Source organism: Neofelis nebulosa, chromosome 2, assembly GCF_028018385.1.
Source record: "Neofelis nebulosa isolate mNeoNeb1 chromosome 2, mNeoNeb1.pri, whole genome shotgun sequence".
NCBI classification, from domain to species: domain Eukaryota; kingdom Metazoa; phylum Chordata; class Mammalia; order Carnivora; family Felidae; genus Neofelis; species Neofelis nebulosa.
In genome coordinates, this window is record NC_080783.1 from 46246411 (window position 1) to 46268906 (window position 22496).

Consider the following 22496-nt stretch of genomic DNA (forward strand, 5'->3'; position numbering starts at 1 on the left):
AATTTTCATTGTTTTTGAAATTCAATTTTAATAATTTGAATCATTAACAAAACTTAACAGAGTGGATATTTATAAGCATGGCAGCATTTCATACTAAATAACTATAGATAAGTTAATTCAGTTCATTTTTTAAGTTTATTTATTTTTAGAGAGAGAGAGAGAGAGAGAACACCCCAGAGAGGGAGAGAGAATTCCAAGCAGGCTCCGTCCTGTCAGCGCAGAGCCCAAAGCAGAGCTCAAACTCATGAACTGTGAGATCATGACCTGAGCGGAGATCAAGAGTTGGATGCTTAACCAACTGAGCCCCCCAGGTGCCCCTAATTCAGCTCATTTTTAGTATCAGAAAATTGGGAGATCATTTTAAGAAATGTGAAATAAATATAGCACTTGGTGTTATATTAATATATTTCACAGTTACCTAAGTAAAATTGAAAATGAAAGGCAAACATATTTGTTCATAATCTCTCCAAAAAATATTCAGGCATCAGATATCTTGTAGCAATTCAAAAATGTTGAGTCTCCTTCCTTTAAAAATCAAATAATTTTTGGGGCGCCTGGGTGGCGCAGTCGGTTAAGCGTCCGACTTCAGCCAGGTCACGATCTCGCGGTCCGTGAGTTCGAGCCCCGCGTCAGGCTCCGGGCTGACGGCTCGGAGCCTGGAGCCTGTTTCCGATTCTGTGTCTCCCTCTCTCTCTGCCCCTCCCCCGTTCATGCTCTGTCTCTCTCTGTCCCAAAAATAAATAAAAAACGTTGAAAAAAAAAAATTAAAAAAAAAAAAAAAAAAAAAAAGAAAAAAAAAATCAAATAATTTTTATTTTTTTATCTTAAAGAAGATGTACATCCTTCAGTATAACAGCAATTTCAAAAACAATAATAAGCCTTTAGAAACTGAAAAATTATAAGACAAGTAATTTTTTCAAGTTAAAATAAAGAGAAAATACAAGGATATTGCTATGACAAATGAATATAATTGCAAACTTATAATTTGAGTTATTTACATAATGAACATTGCAGCAATAATTTTGTGTATTAAATGCAAAAAAATGGGTTAGAGAAAATTATATCTATTTTTAAAATTCAACCTTTTAGTTATAGTCTTTGAAGCATTCTGAGACACATTCACTACTGAGATGAACACAATGCTTATAATAGTTATTAAATGACAACTTCTGGAGAGGTGATCCTTTTTTCTTTTAAAGTTTATTTATTTATTTTGAGAGAGAGAGAGCACACACAAAGTGCACACGCGCACACATGCAAGCAGGAGAGGGGCAGAAGGAGAGGGAGAGAGAATCTTAAGCAGGCTCCACACCCAATGCAAAGCCCAACCCAGTGCTCAGTTTTACGACTGTGAGATCATGACTTGAGCCAAAATCAAGAGCTGGATGCTCAACTTACAACCATCCAGGCACCCCTGGCTAATCCTTTTTAATAACAGGCTATTTGAATCACATTATTGTTTTTTATATAACTGACTCTACCAAATAGAATTGCTAAATAAATGAACATACAGACAGTCTGTGTGTTTCATTTACATATCAACTGTCACAGTCTCGGCTTGTGATGGCTATCTCAGCCAGAGGATCACAGGGAACTGATACAAGTGTCATCTCTTCATTCCTCCTGACCCTTGCCATTTCTGAAGCTGACTTGGTGACCATGTCAGATCACCAATGCACATGCATAACCCCCATCCTGACCTACCTTCTTCTCAGTTGTCTTAGTGGTAGTCTAGGGCAGTGCCTGCTTTTAGGAAATAAAAGAACGGAGTGCTATTTCATGATTCATCAACATGCCCCAGACTCCTCTGCTCCTCCCAGATCCACCTTTCCCCTCAAAATGAGGTCTTAGTTCTGTGTCTAGAGACAGAGTGTAAAAAGTGAGCAAGCTTTGGGTTTGTATCCAAAATGGTAATGGATCTTATTTTATTCCTTTGCAAACATAAAGACTAAAATAAAGCTACTATTCATATGCAATGAGATCTAGGAACAACGCTTTATTAAGACTGCTTAAGAAGGTAATTTCCTTTCATTTATGTTTATTTCACATAACTTATAGTTTGTTTCACAAGATAACTCATAGTAAGACTTTCAACAAAACACAAAATGGTGTTACTCCATTTTGGGACCAATGTTGGAAGGAGTTTGAGCTGATTCTCTAGTCCTTGGGACCAGCGAGGCAAGAAAAAAAAATCATAATCCTGATGAGAAGCAAACAATGATAGTGGTGAAGAGAAGAAAAAAAACCAGAAAGGAATATTATAATAAAGACGGTCTCATTGTGCATAACAAAGGTACATAGGAATGTAGGAACCTCCTCACTCCCAAGCTCTCTCATTTTGGCCATATCAGCCCCACTACCATATGTATATGTCAAGCAAAGGAAATGACAACTGCTTCAGTGAGAAAGATAGAAAAGTGTGAGTTTAAAAGAAAGAAGAATTTTTGAACCATTTCCAGGGCACGCCAATTTGAAAACCTGAATGAAATTTCTTATACAAGCATTTTTAGGATGAAGAATTGGTGAAATACTAGATAGATAGATAGATAGATAGATAGATCTTTTCACTGAGTTAGCCTAGAGTCTGAACCAAAATGGACTTGCAAATAAAAATTAGAAACAAAAATTCTTTTTAAAAGTTTGTAAATGCCATAATTGTGTTTTAGTTTGTGCTATAGATTCCTATTTTTAAAATGCAAAATAAAACATACTTTACTAGAGATCGGTAGCACAGATGATTCAAGAAGAAAGACAGTTTTCTAAGTATATTTTGCCAGAAAAAAATGTTGTTTTAAATTCCGTCTTCCTCCTCCAAAAGATTCCCTTAGCCAAAATCGCAAAAAAAAATGACATCATACATGGTATTGGGGAAAGGATTTCAAATCTATGATAAACCAAAAGTAAACAATTTAACTATAAATATTTGAGAGTTGTCTACAGAGACTACCATTCATTTTAGTGTCTGAAATACAACTGTATCACTCCCAGTGGAAACCCTTGCTGTGCAATATAAGAAACCAAAGTCAGTCTTGTAGACAATTCAATTTCTATAATGAAATTCAACACTCCAAGGGTAGATTGGCTTAGGTCCTTAAATCTAACCTCAGTCAATAGTAATCAATAGAAATAAAAGAAAGAATATGCCACAAACTGAGGGAGGGCTTATTCTACAAAACATGAGCAAAAAGAGCAACATGAAAAAACAACTCTGGTCAGAACTACCTAGGTAAGTGTAATTTTTTAATTAGCACCTTTCACCTCTACCCATGTTTAGTTTTAAATTACTGATCCCAGAGTATTATTTGAAACATCACAGAGCTGATAATCCAGAGATGTTTTATCCCCAAGAAGTCTTGTTTCTAAGGATAACATGCACATAGTCTATATACTTACTGGAGATGTTGATACTTGGGTTATTCTTAATTGGCTTTCCAAATCTTGCACTCTGTTTTTAAGTTCCATGTTTTCGGTTTCTAAGTCTTGAATCTAAAAAGCAATGATTATTGAATAACCTTCAGAAATTTGTTCTTGTAAGATACTGGCTGTTATATTGGCTACATTAATGAATATGATTTCATATTATTTAAAATTTTAACGTACTCTTTGCACAGGGGACAAAATTATTTGATAAAGGCTGGGGAACATCAGGGAATTCTAGGTCACTGGAAAGATATTATTAAATTTAAAATATGTTTTTACATGTGTGCAAATTCCATGTTTCTAATACCTCATCTTTGTGTTTTCGTGTTGCACTATGCAATCTGTTACCCATAATCTTGGAGTATAACCGCAAGACAGTGAAACTTGCTTATGATGATTTTGAAGAGAGTGGAGAAAGGGTGTAATTTAATTACAAAGGAATCTGATCTGCATGGGAAACCACTTACCCAGCATCTGCTGCTTCTGCTGCTCTGATCCCCATGAGAAGCATCAGGAAGTGAAGCAAAGTCACATGAGAACACTAAGTTCTTGTGGGAATTCAATATAAAATGGTTAAAAACTGTGCAGGGGATCAGGAATGAAAAATTATAGGAACACAGTGAAAGCAGTTCCAATCAGTGTGGGGGAAATTTAATGGCAGGCCTTCTAAATTTGTTTGATGATATGCAAGTTTCCCTGTACTTACATCACACAAATGTGAAACAAGAAGTTTAGTTTACTCACTCTTTTCTGTAATCCTGCGATCTGTTTTCTTGTTTCGACATCTTTCCCTCCAGATTCTAGAAATTTCCTGTATGCCAGGTCAAATGCTTGGCCAATTGTTAAAGTTATTTCTTCAGCCTTTGTAAAATTCAAAGAAGATTTGCATTTTAACAATACTATGTCATGTTAGACTGTTCTTTGAATCAAGAAAAACATTCACATGAGGAACTTCAAAAGGCAGACGGCTGCAGGTAAGAGAGATAGTAAATGAACCAAGTAGTCTTTGGTAACATGATAATTCAATGCCTACCCATGCACAACATTAAAAAAGTTTTGATCATTAAGTGAAAGCTGTTGAAGTTGGAAGCAAGAGTTCTATCCACCCTCTCATCTATTTTATCATAGTATTTTTTCCCAGTTTGTTTTTCTTCTTTCATCAAATATGTGGCGCCTATTAAAAGAAAGCACAGTGCCCAAACTGCAGTCTCTCTTTTCTCTTGCTACTTATTTGCTCTTGCTAATGAGGAGGGCATGTTGAACATGGCAGGTAACTTGAATGAGGCGGGCTGGGTGGTGTCCCGGAAAACTTGAGGTATGCCCTCTCTAAGTGGAGAACTCAGTTCCAATTCATTGTTGGCTTGTGGAAATGGGCAATTCCAACTCAGAGTCGTCAGATTTTAAATATGTGAGATGAGGTCAGAAATCTGAACTTTTATATGAAAACTCCCAATATTAAGTGATAGTAAACCATATTATTTGTTGTTCAGTTAAACAACATAGATCTATCATTTGAATTTGGCCTTATAAACAATTCAGTTTCTGGTTGATCAAGCAGAAACTGCCACAGATGTCCTGGGTCCACCAGTTCATTCCTTCCTCATTCATACCTGGACTGGTATCAGTGTCTTGCACAATGTAAACACTAAATAAAAATGTATTTAGTTTATTAACATTTTATTTAAAAATATTGGTAGAGGCATTAATTGATTTAACACATCATGAATAAGTCCTATTGAATTATAAGACTTCCAGATGACATTAAAAACTAGTGGTAATATTAAATCTTGAAAATGCCACGCTTTAATTTGCTGCAAATCCTAAAACTTTGTGATACGCTATTAAAAATCTAAATTGAAAATATGCTTGTTTAATAACACATTTTTTTAATGTTTCAAGTGTTTACTTAAATTCTAGTTAGTTAACATATGGTGTAATATTAGTTTCAGGAGTAGAATTTGGTGAGTTATCACTTACATATAACACTCAGTGCTCATCACACAAGTGCCCTCCTTAATCCCCATCACATTTAGCCCATCCCCCTACCTCCCTTCCAGCAACCCACAGTTTGTTCTCTATAGTTGAGTCTTTTTTATGAATAACACAGATTTAATTAAGACATTGTCATTTTTGTAGTTCACTAAATGTTTAAGGAGGGCTTTTAGTCATCAAAAAAGAAATTTACAGTGTTTAACTCAGGAAACTAAAGAATACAAAATATATGCTGAAAATTATATTAAATACCATTGGTCTTACAACAAAAGTAGAAAAAAGTGGGGGGGGGAGCTACATTAAGGAATATTAAAGAAATGAAAATGCCAGATACCAAACCATATGTACTCAATGATTCAAACTAATGAAAAAGCTTACATATAAAAAAATGAGTTGTATTGATTGTTAGGATCACATATAATATTAAAACATAGTAAATGTGGTTATAATAGATTGTAGGATTACCAATTTTTTTATATCTCTAACTTTAAAATTTTAGGTGATGTGTTCATTGTATTTGTTTTACAATAAGATATATTTGTAAACTATGATTTTTTTCTACTTTTTAAATTATATTGTCCTCTTAATAAGACAATATATTACCCTCAAATACTTAAGATGTACACTACATAGAATCATTTCAGTGGTAACAAGGTTGTTTCATCATTAATAACATTTGATATCGTTATAATTGTTTACAATAACTTTTAAAAAATCATAATCTTTTTATGATCTTTTTATGTTAAGACATGTCTTTTTCTTAAAACAGAACTTAGTTCCCTAGTAAATATTTTGCATACATTACCTCACTTGATTCTCATAATTAATTTATGAGATGGGGATTATTATTACCTCCATAATACATATGGGGGCTGCAATTCTTTTTTTTTTTTAAGTTTATTTATTTTTGAGAGAGACAGAGAGGGAAACAGCATCCAAAGTAGGCTCTGCACTGACAGTAGAGAGCCCTACGCAGGGCTCAAGCCCACGAACCATGAGATCATGACCTGAGCCGAAGTCAGATGCTTAACCGACTGAACCAACCAGGCACCTCGGGGCTGCAATTCTGGAAGGTCTCAGTTTGTGAGGCGAGAATCTGAATTCATATCCAAAATATTTGGCTCTACAAGCCTCAGATTTTTTTTATAAGCAATAAAATGTATAGATCATATTGCACAATCAGATTGTGTTATGATAAATGTATATACCTATATATCCACCCACCATATCACTAAACATATAGAATATTTCTATCATCCCAGAAAGTTCTCCAATGCCTACTTTCAGTCAAATCACATTTCTTATGTGTAACCATTGCTATAATTTCATCACCATAAATCAGTTTTGTCTGTCCTTGTATCCATAAAACTGAGGCATATAGTATATATTCTTTTTTGTCTGGCTTCTTTTGGAGTTTCTCAGATGTTGTATGTATCATTTGTTATATCTTAGTTATAAATAAAACAGCTACAAACATTCTTCTAAAATCATTTTGTGGACATCTGTTTTCAAAATCTGAATATCTACAATGGAAATGCTAAATCATAGAATAGCTCTATGTTTGACATTATAAGAAACAGCTGAACTGTTTTGCAAAGTAATTGTACCATTTTACATTCCCACCAGCAATAAGAGAGTTCTCGTTGCTCCTCATTCTCACTGACATCATTGACGAACAGTCTTTTTATTTTGTCACCTTACTGGATGAGTGATGCTATCTCAAAGTGTTTTTAATTTGAATTTCCTTGTTGAGTAATTACAACAGCCCAGTTTCCTGAATGACTAAGCTAAGAAGATTTTTCTCCCCAATCATTTAATGAATACAAAGAGCAAGAATGTTTTAAATTAAAAAAAATATATTTCAAAAAATTATTACAAGGCAAACATGAAATTAATAAGAATATATAATAAATAGTTTACAAATAAAGCTTGTGAAAGCTTTATTATTCTATTACTAATAACGTATAATTCTTTTGACACATGAACCCTTTTTCACAATTAGTAAAAGAATAAGAGAGAAGTTTTAAACTTTGCCTTATTTACATCTCACTCAACATAATTAAAGAAAATGTGTACGTAGGAAGAAGCTTTCATCTGCTTATTGGGGCTACTACTTAAATTTTATCAAGTGCAATATCCAGTGAATAAAGTATACATATTAACATTTGGAAACAAAGCTGTGAAAACATGATGGCTGCACAGTTCATAGTGACTGTATATTCACCTTATATTACAGAAACCAAATAAGTCATATCATAATGAATATCCTTATTCTAATTTCATTTCTTAAACTTAATGAGATGACTACAGTAGTTGTATAAATATTAAATCATAATAACACGACATGATACCAATAAAGTTCCAGTTTTGCGGCATACTAGGGTAGACCTTCATCTAAATTTCAAGCAAGCTCTTAGAAATTCACAGAAGTACTAGGGGCGCCTGGGTGGCTCAGTCGGTTAAGCGTGCGACTTCAGCTCAGGTCACGATCTCACAGTCCGTGAGTTCGAGCCCCGCGTCGGGCTCTGGGCTGATGGCTCAGAGCCTGGAGCCTGCTTCCGATTCTGTCTCCCTCTCTCTCTGCCCCTCCCCCGTTCATGCTCTGTCTCTCTCTGTGTCAAAAATAAATAAACGTTTAAAAAAAAAAAAAGAAAGAAATTCACAGAAGTACTGAATATATAAAATACATGTAATTAAGAGAATGAAGCTTTGCCCCAGGAAGAGCAGAGTGACTCTGGCTGGAGAGGTCACAGTCATGGGAATAATATGTCATGATGGAAGAATGTGAAATGGGAATCTAGTTTCTTGGACTGTAATTCTGCTTCTGTTGCTACCTAGCTTTGTGACTCTGAGGAAGGCACTAAATCTCTCTGGCCTAGATTTCCCTAAAATAAGATGAAAGGGTTGGACCAAATAGGGCATAAATTATTTTCCAGGATTTTTAAGATTAATAAGCAGTTATAGGAAATAATACAGAGAGATCCTAGGTAGCCTTCATGCACTTTCTCCCATTGGTAACAGAATACAAAAAACAAACAAACAAGCAAAAACTATCTTACAAATCACACCAACCAATATGGATATTAATATAATCAAGATACAGAATAATTCCATCACCACAAAATTCCTTCATCTTGCTGTTTTACAGCCACACCCTCTTCCAGTCTACCCTTACCATTTCCTTACACCCTGAAAATCACTATTCTGTTCTCCATTTCTTTAATTCTGTCATTTCAAGAATATTATAGAAATGGAATCATATAGTATGTAAGTTTTTGGGATTGACTTTCTTTACTCCATAATTATCTGGAGAGTCATGGAAGTTGTTGCATGCATTACTAGTTCACTCCTTTTTCTTGCTGAGTAGTATCCCATGAATTTGTTGTACTTGAATTTGTTTAGCCATTCACCCATTATCTGAGATTATTTGTACTTTGGGACTATTACTAATAAGTTGCTATAAACATTCATGTGTAGGTTTTTGTGTACACACATATTTTTTATTTCTCTGGGATAAATGCCCAAATGGGTCATGTTATAGTTGCATGTTTAGTGTTTTATGAAATTGCCCACTGTTTATGCCAGTGTTTGTACCAATTTATATTCTCATAGCTATGTACAAGTGGGCCATATTTCCATCTCCACACCAACATCTGGTATTCCCACTATTTTTTATTATAGTCTTTCTAATAGTTGCATAGTGATCCCTCATTTTGATTTTAATTTGCCTTTCCCTAATGGATACCAATGTTAACATCTTTTCACGTGTATTTGCCATCTGTCTATCTTCTTCAATGCAATGATCCTTCATATCTTATGCCCACTTTCCAATTTGATAAATTGTTTTCATGCTGTTGAGTTTTGAAAGTTCTTTGTCTGATGTAAGTTTGTAAATATTTTTTCTCATTCTAGGTAATCTTCTTATCTTCTTCATAAGGCCTTTCATGCATACACACAAATGTTATTTTTGATGAAGCCCAATTTGCCACCTTTTCCATTTATGAGTCCTGGTTTGGGTGTCAAGTCTGAGAACTCTGCCTATCCCTACACGCTGAAGATTCTCCCTGTGTTTTTCTCTAAATGTTTATAGTTGTGCATTTTACATTTAAGTCCATGATGCATTTTCAGTAAATTTTTGTATAAGGTGTGAGATTTTAGTCATTGTGCATTTTATATACCCATGGAGGTCCAACTTCACAAGCACCATTTATTGAAAAGGATATCTTTTGCATTTTGCATGTGTTGCATCACTTTTGTGCCTTTATCAAAAATCAGTGGTATATATTTGTGTGGATTGACTATTGTGTTCTCCACTCTGTTTCGTTAATCTATTGCTCTGCCCCTTCACCAAAACTACAGTCTTGATTACTGTATGTATTAAGTCTTGAAATAGGGTAAACTTTTTTCTACTTTATTGGTCTTTTTCAAAACTGTTTTAGCAATTCTAGTTCATTTGCCTTTTTATATAAATTTTAGAATCCTCTTGCCTATACCTATAAAAAATCTTCCTATGATTTTGACAGAAATTGTGTTAAACCTGTACATTAATTTGGAGAGAACTGACATACAGACTAGATTCAGTCTTCCAATCTATGAACATTGCATATCACTCCTTGTATCTATATCTATTTTTATTTCTTTCATAAGCAATTTGTAATTTTCAGCATATAAGTCCTGTACAAGTTTTACATCTCTGGTTAGATTTACACCTATGTATTTTTTTAAGCAATTGTAAATTTTTGTATCCATGTGTTCATTGCTCATATACAGCAATACAATTGATTTTTGTATATTTATCATGTATTCTGCCACCTTGTTGAACTCGTTTATTAGATCTAGGTGTTTTTGTTGGAATCTTTTGAAGTAATATTTCTTCTTTTACAATCTTTTGCTTTTTATTTTCTTATTTTGCCTTATTGCGAAGTCTAGAACTTCCAGGACTGTGTTTAGTAAGAGTAGTAGAGTAAAAATCCTTGCCTCGTTCTCAGTCTTGGGAGGAAGGCATTCAGCTTTTTCACCACTAAGTAAAATGTAACCTATAGTCTTAAATGTTCTTTGTCAAATAAAGTTTCTTGTATTGCTATTTTTCTGAGTTTCTAGCCCTGAATGAGTGTTGATTTTTACAATTTTTTTTAAGCATTGACTGATATGATCATATGGTTTTTCTTCTAAAGCCTATTAACATGATTGATCACATGGTTGGATTTTTGAATGCTGGACAAGACTGTATCCCTGGAACACACTCTACCTGGTCTTGGTGTGTAATTCCTTTTATATATTGCAGAATTATATTTGCTAATAATTCATTAGAAATTCTTGCATATATATTCCTTGGGGATATAACTTGGTCTCTAATTTGTTTCTTTTTCACTGTCTTTGTCTCGTTTGGTATTAGGGAATACACTAGTTTCATAAAATGAATTGAGGGGTACTCTCATCTCTTCTGTTTTTTGAAATAGGTTGTGCAGGATGTTAATTCCTCTATAAGCATTTAATAGATTCCTCCAGTGAAACTATCTAGGCATGAAGAGTTTTCTTTTAATAAGTTTTAAATTATAAATTCCATTACCTTTGGTGTAAGAGGCCTATCCAAGTTATATATTTAATGTTTGGTGATTTATGGTAGTATTTATCTCTTAAGAAATTGATCCAATTCATCTATATTGTCAATTTTTTGTGCATACAGTTATTTATAGTATTCTCTTATTGTTCCTTTGCTATCTGAGGGTCTGCAGTTAAATCTGTTTCATTCCTGACACTGGTAACTACTGTCTGTTCTTTTTCATTTTTACTTTGCTAATCTCACTAAAATTTAGATACTTTTATGATCTTTCAAAGAACCAGCTCTGTTTCTTTAGTTTCTCTATTGTTTTTGTTTTCAATTTTATTAATTTCTCCTTTTATCATTCTTATTTTCTTCCTTTAGGTTTGTTTCTAAGGACTTGAAATAGGAGCTTAGATCACTGACTTGAGACTTCCTTTTCTCTAATGTATTAATTTAGTTGTCATAAATTTCTCTCGGCACTGTTTTAGCTGCATTACACAAATGCTGATAACATTCTATTTCACTTATATACATTTCACTGCATTTTAAGTTTCCTTTGAGAAATCCTCTCTGACATACAGAATATTTGCAAGTATGATGTTTCATCTCCAATTTTTGAAGAATTTTGTTACTGATCTGTAAATTGATTTCCTTGTTGTTTCAATTTTTTTAAAAAAATTTTTTGTGTTTATTATTTTTGAGAGAGAGACAGAGACAGAGAGCACAAGTGAGGGAGGGGCAGAGAGAGAGGGAGACACAGAATTTGAAGCAGACTCCAGGCTCTGAGCTGTCAGCACAGAGCCCGACTCAGGGCTGGAATTCACAGACTGTGAGATCATGACCTGAGCTGAAGGCAGATGCTTAACCAAGCCACCCAGGCACCCTATTGTTTCAATTCCTTACGATATTTCAGATTTATTTTATAGTCCAGAATATGGTTTATTTTGGTACATGCTCCTTTGACACTAGAAGACAATGTGCATTCTGCTGTTGTTGAATGAAGATCCCTATAGCTATTAATCAGATCCCATTGGCTGATAAGGTTGATGAGTAATTCTATATTCTATATGATTTCCTTTCTAGTTGTTCTATTAATTTTGGGGAGAGTGGTAGTAGTGAAGTCTTTAACTATAATTGTGCATAGTCTATTTATCCTGTGTTTCCTTTGAGTTCCATCCGTTTTTGTTTCACTTACTTTGCAAGTTTATTGTTTGGTTATACACATTTAGGTGGCCTTCTTGGTGGTATGACCCTTTTATCTTTATATAAAGTCTTTCAATGTCTCTCATAATTTTCTTTATTTTGAAGTCTAATTTATCTGATATTAGTATACTTTTGCTTTAAGTAATGTTTACATGATATAATTTTTATATTCTTTTATTTTCAATCTACCTGTATCACCCATATCACTATATCTGCAACAAGTTTCTTGTAGAAAATATATACCTGGATTCGTTTTTTTTAACTTGTTTTATTTTTTATTTTTAAAAATTTATATCCAAATTAGTTAGCATATAGTGCACTAATGATTTCAGGAATAGATTCCTTAGTGCCCCTTACCCATTTAGCCCATCCCCCCTCCCATACCCCCTCCAGTAACCTTTTGTTTGTTCTCCATATATATGAGTCTCTTATGTTTTGTCCCCCTTCCTGTTTTTATATTATTGTTGTTTCCCTTCCCTTATGTTCATCTGTTTGGCTCTTAAAGCCCCCATATGAGTGAAGTCACATGATTTTTGTCTTTCTCTGACTGACTGATTTCATTTAGCATAATACCCTCCAGTTCCGCCCACGTACTTGCAAATGGCAAGATTTCATTCTTTTTGATTGCCGAGTAATACTCCATTGTGCATATATACCACATCTTCTTTATCCATTCACCCATCGATGGACATTTGAGTTCTTTACTCTAACAATCTCTTTTATTTGGTGTTTTTAGATCATTTACACTGAATGTGATTTTTGATACATTAAAGCTTAAGTGTGCCATTTAAATTTTTCTTTTCTGTCACCTATTTTCTCTATTTTTTTTCACTGTATTGTTGTGAGTTTTTGAAATACTTTTACAATAAAAATTTGACTTTTCCATAGTACTTTTAAAAGTATCTCATTATATAGATTTTTAATGATTGCTTTAGGATGCATATTATATTTTTATAATCACAAATATATTTGCATATTTGTATAATCACAGTCTACTAGTGTTATCATTTTTCAGGTCAGGTGACATGTAGAAAACTTACCTCTTTTTACATCTCTTCAACTTTCCAGGTTATAATATAATTGCCTTATGAAATGCCTATTTAGAATCACATTAGAAAGTATTTTTGTTTCTATTTTCTTTCTTTTTTTAACTCATACCTCCCACACCCCCTCTCTGGTAATCATCAGTTCACTATAGTTAAGAGTTTGTTTCTTGATTTGTCTCTCTTTCCTTTTCCCTTTGCTCATTTGTTTTGTTTCTTAAATTCCACATATAAGTGAAATCATATGGTGTTTGTCTTTTTTGACTCACTTATTTCGCTTAGCATAATACTCTGTAGCTCCATTCATGTCATTGCAAATGGCAAGATTTTATTCTTTTTTTATGGCTGACAACTATTCCATTGTATATTTATACCTCATCTTTATCCATTCATCAGTTGATCAACACTTGGGCTGTTTCCATAATTTGGCTAGTGAGGATAATGCTGCTATATACATTGAGGTGCATGTATCCCTTTGAATTAGTTTTTTGTGTTCTTTGGGTAAATACCTAATAGTGCAATTGCTGGGTCCCAGGGTACTTCTATTTTTAACCTTTTGAGGAACCTCCATACAGTTCTCCAGAGTGGCTGTACCAGTTTGCTTTGCCACCAACAATGCAAGAGGGTTCCCCTTTTGCCACATCAGGAACACCTGTTGCTTCTTATGTTGTTGATTTTAACCATTTTGACAGGTGTGAGGGAATCGCTCATGGTAGTTTTGATTTGTATTTCCCTGATGATCAGTAATGTTAAGCATCTTTTCATGAGCCTGTTAGTCATCTATAGTTCTTCTTTTGAAAATTGTCTATTCATGTCTTCTGCCCATGTCTTAACTGGATTATTTGGGTTGTGGATGTTGAGTGTGATGAGTTCTTTATACATTCTGGATACTAACCCTTTGTCAGATGTGTCATTTGAAATATCTTCTCCCATTCTGTAGGTTGCTTTTTTGTTTTGTTGATTGTTTCTTTTCTTTCACGGTGCAGAAGCTTTTTATCTTGATAAAGTCACACGAGTTCATTTTTGCTTTTGTTTTTATTGCCTCCAGAGATGGGTCTAGTAAAAAGTTGCTACAAATGAGATCAAACAGGTTGCTACCTGTGTTATCCTCTAAGATTCTGATGGTTTCCTGTCTCACATTTAGGTCTTTCATCCATTTTGAATTTATTTTTGTGTTAGAAAGTGGTCCATTTTCATTCTTCTGCATGATGCTGTCCAGTTTTCCCATCACTATTTATTGAAGAAACTGTCTTTTTTCCATTGGATATTCTTTCCTGCTTTGTCAAAGATTAGTGGACCATATGATTGTGGGTCCATTTCTGGATTTTCTATTCTGTTCCATTGATGTATATGTTCTGTTTTTGTGCCAGTACCATACTGCCTTGATGACTAGTGCTTTGTAATATAGCTTGGAGTCCAGAATTGTGATGCCTCCAGATTTGCTTTGCTTTTTCAGGATTGCTTTGGTTATTCAGGGTCTTTTGTGGTTCCATACAAATTTTAGGATTGTTTGTTCTAGCTTTATGAAAAATGCTGTTGGTATTTTGATAGGGATTGCATTAATATGTGTAGATTGCTTTGGGTAGTATAGACATTTTAACAATGTATATTCTTCCCATCCATGAACTTGGAATGTTTTTCCATTTCTTTGTGTCCTCTTCAATTTCTTTCATGAGTGTCCTAAAGGTTTTTTAAAAATTATTTTTATTTTAGACAGAAAGCAAGAGAGTGCAAGTGGGGGCAAGGGGCACAAGGAGAGAGATAAAGAATCATAAGTAAACTCCATGCTCAGTGTGGAGCCTGATGTGGGGCTTGATCCCACAACCCTGGGATCTTGACCTGAGCTGAAATCAAGAGTCAGACGCTCAACCAACTGAGCCACTCAGGTACCCCTGAGTGTTCTATAGTTTTCAGAGTACAGATACTTTACCTCTTTGGTTAGGTTTATTCCTAAGTATCTTATGTTTTTTGGTGCAACTGTAAATAAGATAGATTCTTTGATTTCTTTTTCTGCTGCTTCATTGTTGGTGTATAGTGCAGATTACTATACATTGATTTTATATCCTGTGACTTTGCTGAATTCATGTATTAGTTCTAGCAATTTTTTGATGCAGTCTTTTGGGTTTTCTACATAGAGGATCATATCATCTGCATATAGCGAAAATTTGACATTTTCCTTACCAATTGGCATGCCTTTTATTTCCTTTTGTTTTCTGATTGCTGAGGCTAAGACTTTCAGTACTATGTTAAGTAGTAATGATGAGAGTGGACATCCCTGTCTTATGCCTAACCATAGAGGAAAAGCTGTCAGATTTTCCCCTTTAAGGTTAATATTGGCTATGGGTAATTTGCTCATGGCCTTTATGACATTGAGGTATGTACCATCTATCCCTACTTTGTAGAGGGTTTTTATCAAAATTGGATACTGTATTTTGTCAAATGTTTTTTCTGCATCTATTGAGAGGATTGTATGCTTCTTATCATTTCTTTTATTAATGTGGTGTATCACGTGAATATTGAACCACACCTACAGCCTAGAAATAAATTCCACTTGATTGTGGTGAATAATTCTCTCAATGTACTATTGAATTTGATTTGCTAGTATCTTGTTGAGAGTTTTTGCATCCATGTGCATCAGGGATATAGGCCTGTAATTCTCCTTTTTGGTGGGGTCTTTGGTTTTGGAATCAAGGTGATGCTGGCCTTGGAGAAGGAGTTTGGAAGTTTTCCTTCCATTTCTATTTTTCAGAGTAATTTGAGAACAATAGGTACTAACTCTTTAAATGTCTGGTAGAATTCCTGGGGGAAGCCATCTTGTCCTGGACTTTTATTTGTTTGGAGATTTTTGATTACTGATTCAATTTCTTTGCTGGTTATGGGCTGTTCAAATTTTCTATTTAGTTCAACATCTTCTTACTTCTTGATATGATGAGTGATTTTCAACTGAATCTTGCCTATTTTGGATATTATATTATAATACTCTGGGGTGCCTGGGTGGCTCAGTTGGTTAAGTGACCGGTTGAGATCAAACCCCATGTCAGGCTCTGTGGAGAATGCTTTAGATTCTCTCTCTTCCTCTCTCTCTACCCCTCCCCTGCTTGCACTTTCTCTCTTTCTCTTTCTCTCAAAATAAGTAAATAAACTTTAAAAAAATATATTATAGGGGTGCCTGGGTGGCTCAGTTGGCTAAGCATCCAACTTCAGCTCAGGTCATGATCTCACAGTTCACGAGTTTGAGTCCCGTGTTGGGCTCTGTGCTGGCAGCTCAGAGCCTGCAGCCTGCTTTGGATTCTCTGACTCCTCCTCTCTCTCTGCTTCTCCCCTGCTCCTGCTCTGTTTCTCAAAAAATAAATAAACGTTAAAAAAAATACAAAAAACAATATTATAAGACTAGAAATCATTTAAGCTTAGTGTTTTAGTGGCTTACTCTGACACAATTCCAGTAGAGGAATGGGAGTGGGGAGCACTACTTCATTACTGCCTGGTGAAGAAGAAGTTCAGCTTCCTCATTTGGACTCTCTTCCTTATTTCTTGGCCAGGTTGGGTATTCTAGTTCCCCATGTGATCCACAATGATCCACAGTACTGAATTCCAGTCTTGTGACATACTATGATCGGTTTTATCTGTCTTTCAAACGCAACAACTTCACAGAAGTACTCAAAAGATACAATGAGTAGATAAGACAAAAGCCCCAATAAGAGCCAATGGGCTCTGGAACAGGTCACAGTTATGGAAATAATAGAGCATGATGGGATGAATGCTACAATGACAATCTAAGGTCTTAAATTTGAATCTGATTCTGTTACTACCTAACTTTGTAAACTGGTAAAGTCACTCAACTCTCTGGCCTTGGTATCGTAAAGTAAGCAGAAAAAGTTCTGCCAAGTGGGTCATAATTTCTTTTCCTGTTTTAATCCTCCATGATTAGTTATTTAAAATGACAATTAAAGAGGATGGCATGTCAAAATTCTACATACATATCAAATGAATTTTATAAATATAGTCATTATTACAATTAAAGCAAATAAAACCTTGAGGTGAAAATGATATAATAAAATTCTGATGAAACATAGCCTCTTTGAGTTCATGAAAGTCATGTGCACTTATAATTGGAGAAATATCTTGGACCTCTTTTCAGAGTCCCAACTTCCATCTACCTGCAGCAGAATCAGTTGGTGAACTTGTTAAACATAGATTTCCTGAGCTCAAGCCTCAATCAAAATGAACTTGTTTTTTTAATTGGAAAACAAAGAGCCTTCCTTTTATACCCATTAATACTGTAAGCCGCTGAATTAAGTTTCAATAAATTATTTTCAACCTTCAAGAAAAAAAGAAGCTAATATGCTATATCCAAAGAGAATAATTGGTCAAGGAATTTAAATTCTTGAAATCAATTACAAACAATTACAATTCGGGTGAAATACAGTTTATACTCTTGAAACAATATAACTATGCAGGGATTCTGGCAAGCTTATATTTTAAATTATCCAATAAATCTGGATGAGGATCAAATAAAAACATGTGACACAAAACTATAGGAAGGCTAATATTTATAATTAATTATAATTATGAATATTTCAAAGGCCCCAAGGCTGTTTATTTCTACATATAAAGCAAGAAAGAAGGACAACTGAGTTTACTGCCTGGTGTATGTGGTAAATGGTTATGATATCTTACACATAGAAGCTGAAATCCAACAAATATCAACTTTCATCTTCTCAATCACATAGAGAAAAACATCTGCAAATGATCATGCTCTTAAAAAACACTTGGAATATTAAATATAATGCATTCATTCAATAGGATAAATTTCAAAAACAACTTGTACTTTATTTTATATAAAATGCTTTATTGTGCATATAATATTGTCATATGGATGAACATATTTTTCTGATGAGATGTTCCATAATGTTCATTAATTTCTCAAAAAGTACTATGATGCCAAGAAGCTTAGGACATTAGTTTGCATTTTTAGAGCTTTAGAGCTTAAAAATACATATAATAACTTGCTCTACTTTTTGTAAAATTTTCTATATGGTCCTTTTTTTTCTATAAGGAAAAAATTATTGAGCATCTATTGTCCACCTAATGTAGGAGTTATATGGACAAATAAAAAGGTATTTAAGATGCTCACCTACTCGAACCAGAGAAATAAATTACATACGAGTGATAATATTATTAATCCTTTGCTATTTTTAACAGCATGAAAAATAAGCAATAAATGAATTAAGTTCTTTTTTCATCTAAGTCAACAATGTTGTTGAGGTTAGCTGTTCTTCCTTCATTAAAGCCATTAATAGCTGCAATGTGTGTTTGGAATTCATACCTTATGTTTTAGAACAGGACGTCAGACCAGATTATGATTAGCATTGGCTTATGCTTGTAATCAACACATGGGGTTTTCTGAAGATTCCAGATGATTAAAAGAACTATTGTAGGACTTAACTTTAGAATTCCCTAATTGATTTTACTTGCTGAGAACATTAGATTACATTCACAAGCTAACACACATGCACGCAGACACATACTCATGCATATACAATTCTATTTACCTTTCATTATATTAAGTTCTCTAAGTAACAAAAATCAAGAACCAGCTTTTCAAAGTACTGGAGATTTTTTTAATGGAGCCATACAGATTTTATTTCCTGCAGTTTAAAATAGTTATTTTTATCATATCCATCACATTTTAGAAAAAAAAAAAAAAAACTCTGCTCACCATTACTCTTTGCATTATGTGCCTATTACTAAGCTACATTTGAGATTGAAGTTAGAAATAAATGATTATAAGAGAAATAAATGCATAACATAAGCAGGCATGACGTTCTAAGGAAAGAAATCTGCATGCAAGCTTGTGCCCATGAACATGAGAATTCAGTTAGGGATGAAATCCTGAAGCATATTCTCATGACAGGATGAACCTATTAGTGTAGCTAAGTATTTGCAGACCTTATTCATTTCCAAATACTTTACTAATGCTGGAAACAAGACAATTCCTGGCTTGTAAAACAGAGCAAACCACCCTAAAACATCTGGCATACTTACACACTTTTCGCTGTCAAATACATAGCACAAATGTTTATTTGACTCAGAATCTTTGCATATGAAAGTGAATATCCTCTTGTCAGTTTTATCATCAGCACAAAATGATATTCTATGAAGCTGGCAATTGTGTTGGACTTCCTGTGAACACAAATGGAAATAAACAGTTGAAGAGATTCTTGTCCATTTTCTGAAATACCAGCTTGTGTTATACTTGACTTTAAAGGTGAAACAATCATCTGTCAAACTTTGGTTTATAATTACATACACCCAAATTTAAACAAATACGTAATGGAGATGGACCTCCTAACTCAGATTAAACGAAGGCAGTCATCTCAGTAGGACTTAGAAGACAAGAAGCAAAATACAAGAGAATCAGGGGTGCCAGGACTTTCTGAGCTACAAGGGATCTTAAGAGACAATTACTTTGAACCTTGAAATTTTATTTAGAAGGACATTAAGGCCCAGAGAATTAAGATACTTCTGGAAGGTTATATAATTAGCAGGACCCTTTTTAACCAGAACATTTTCATTTTTTCTTACTGATACTCACTAGCATTACATAACTTCATCTGCACACAATTTCATATGAAACATACTATCATTTCATCCTTAGTTTTCATATCAAATTGTATTTTACATGCCTTCATCAGGAAGGTGTATACATCCAGCATCTAAATTACTGAATCAACTCTCCTAATCAGAAAGATAAACACTGCAACTATACACATATATATAATAAATAATATATCATATGATATGTATATAATAGATAGTATAAAATAAATAATATATATTATGTATTATATAATATGCATATTATATAATACATAATATAATAATAAATAATATATAGAAATAAATAATACAATAAATACATTTTTATACTGTCACAGTTATATATATTATATATTTTGTAACTATAGCATCTGTCACTACATCTTTCCAGGTTCAGAGTTTGATGTGTCAGCTTGATGAGATTTGATCACTCTGATTCACATTACTGCTCATTAGACTAAAAATGAGTACATAAGGTGTACACATAAATATTAGGAGAATTTGTTTATAGCACTGTATTCTTTCCCTGTGTATAAACCAAATGATCAGTCATCAAGAAGCATGAAAATTAGAATGAGGAAGTATACTATTACTATATGATTGTAATGTTTTTGTCATTACTAGATAGCCTGATCCATCCATTTCTTTTTTTTTTTTTTTAATGTTTATTTATTTTTGACAGAGAGACAGAGACAGAGACAGAGCATGAGCAGGGGAGGGGCAGACAGAGAGGGAGACACAGAATCCGAAGCAGGCTCCAGGCTCCAAGCTGTCAGCACAGAGCCCGACTTGGGGCTCGAACTCATCAACTGTGAGATCAGAACCTGAGCCGAAGTCGGATGCTTAACCGACTGACCCACCTAGGTGCCCCTGATCCATCCATTTCAACAGCAGGAAGGAACAATGTCAGAAAGAGGGGCTCAACTTACTGAGGCCTCTGATGACATCTCTCCTTTCTTGTGATTAGTGCCAAGATGGACAATGACCACATTTTATGAGACTGTCTTTGTATACTTTGTCCGATTGACCAGTCTCTTTCTCACAGACTTTATTTTTGTTTTAATGTTAACATAGTCAATCAAACAATACCCAGGCACACTGTAGTTCCCAAATGCTGACATCAGGTCTACACCACCAGTTTATTAATTGTATAATCACATTAATGATAGGGGCACCTGGGTGGCTCAGTTGGTTAAGCATCCAACTCTTGATTTCGGCTCAGGTCGTGATCTCACAGTTCCTGAGATGGAGCCCCATGTTGGGCTCTGTGCTGACAGCCGGGAGGTTGCTTAGGATTCTCTTCTTCTCCCTTTCTCTCTGCCCCTCCCCAGCTCATGCTCACTCTCTCTCTCTCTCTCAAAAATAATCATTTAAAAAAAATCATGTTAATGATATATAGAAGAAATACCATTATAATATGGACAGATAATTCATTTTTTTTCCATTTGAAGGAGAAATCACAAGTAACATGAAAACACACCATTTACATAAGCTGGTGGTAAAACACAGTCCCTTGTTCACTCATGAACCAGTATGGCCACAGATAGCCTTTGGTAATAACAGTTGAGAATCATCATAATTTTTCTTTAAATTAGCAGAGTTCTCTTCCTACAAAAGAAGACTGAAGCAAATGACACATCGGACAAAGGGCTAGTATCCAAAATCTATAAAGAGCTCATCAAACTCCACACCCGAAAAACAAATAACCCAGTGAAGAAATGGGCAGAAAACATGAATAGACACTTCTCTAAAGAAGACATCCGGATGGCCAACAGGCACATGAAAAGATGTTCAACGTCGCTCCTCATCAGGGAAATACAAATCAAAACCACACTCAGATACCACCTCACGCCAGTCAGAGTGGCCAAAATGAAGAAATCAGGAGACTATAGATGCTGGAGAGGATGTGGAGAGACGGGAACCCTCTTGCACTGTTGGTGGGAATGCAAATTGGTGCAGCCGCTCTGGAAAGCAGTGTGGAGGTTCCTCAAAAAATTAAAAATAGACCTACCCTATGACCCAGCAATAGCACTGCTAGGAATTTATCCAAGGGATACAGGAGTACTGATGCATAGGGGCACTTGTACCCCAATGTTTATAGCAGCACTCTCAACAATCGCCAAATTATGGAAAGAGCCTAAATGTCCATCAACTGATAAATGGATAAAGAAATTGTGGTTTATATACACAATGGAATACTACATGGCAATGAGAAAGAATGAAATATGGCCTTTTGTAGCAACGTGGATGGAACTGGAGAGTGTGATGCTAAGTGAAATAAGCCATACAGAGAAAGACAGATACCATATGGTTTCACTCTTATGTGGATCCTGAGAAACGTAACAGAAACCCATGGGGGAGGGGAAGGGAAAAAAAAAAAAAAAAAGAGGTTAGAGTGGGAGAGAGCCAAAGCATAAGAGACTGTTAAAAACTGAGAACAAACTGAGGGTTGATGGGGGGTGGGAGGGAGGGCAGGGTGGGTGATGGGTATTGAGGAGGGCACCTTTTGGGATGAGCACTGGGTGTTGTATGGAAACCAATTTGACAGTAAATTTCATATATTAAAAAATAAATAAAAAAAAAAAAAAAAGACTGAAAAGCTAAAACTTGCAATTTTATTATTTTAGTGAATTTTTTGTTGTGATAGATCTTTATGAATTTTAAATGTAGCACTAATTTTTGAAGAGACAGGA

The 22496-nt window shown here is 34.5% G+C and overlaps 1 protein-coding gene across 13 annotated transcripts in view; it reads right to left on the reverse strand.

The window, feature by feature from the left end:
* Nucleotides 1-22496, reverse strand: part of GULP1 (GULP PTB domain containing engulfment adaptor 1) — a 771890-nt gene that overhangs the window by 23102 nt on the left and 726292 nt on the right. For 11 of the 13 annotated variants that reach the window (XM_058711639.1, XM_058711708.1, XM_058711659.1 and 8 more), the window contains 4 exons: nucleotides 19249-19386; nucleotides 4165-4281; nucleotides 3888-3968; nucleotides 3394-3486 (listed from right to left, as the gene is read on the reverse strand). In XM_058711639.1, coding sequence (XP_058567622.1) covers nucleotides 3394-3486; nucleotides 3888-3968; nucleotides 4165-4281; nucleotides 19249-19386 — 429 coding nt within the window. The remainder of the gene's footprint in view (nucleotides 1-3393; nucleotides 3487-3887; nucleotides 3969-4164; nucleotides 4282-19248; nucleotides 19387-22496) is intronic. The other 2 variants (XM_058711738.1, XM_058711754.1) reach the window with 1 other exon arrangement.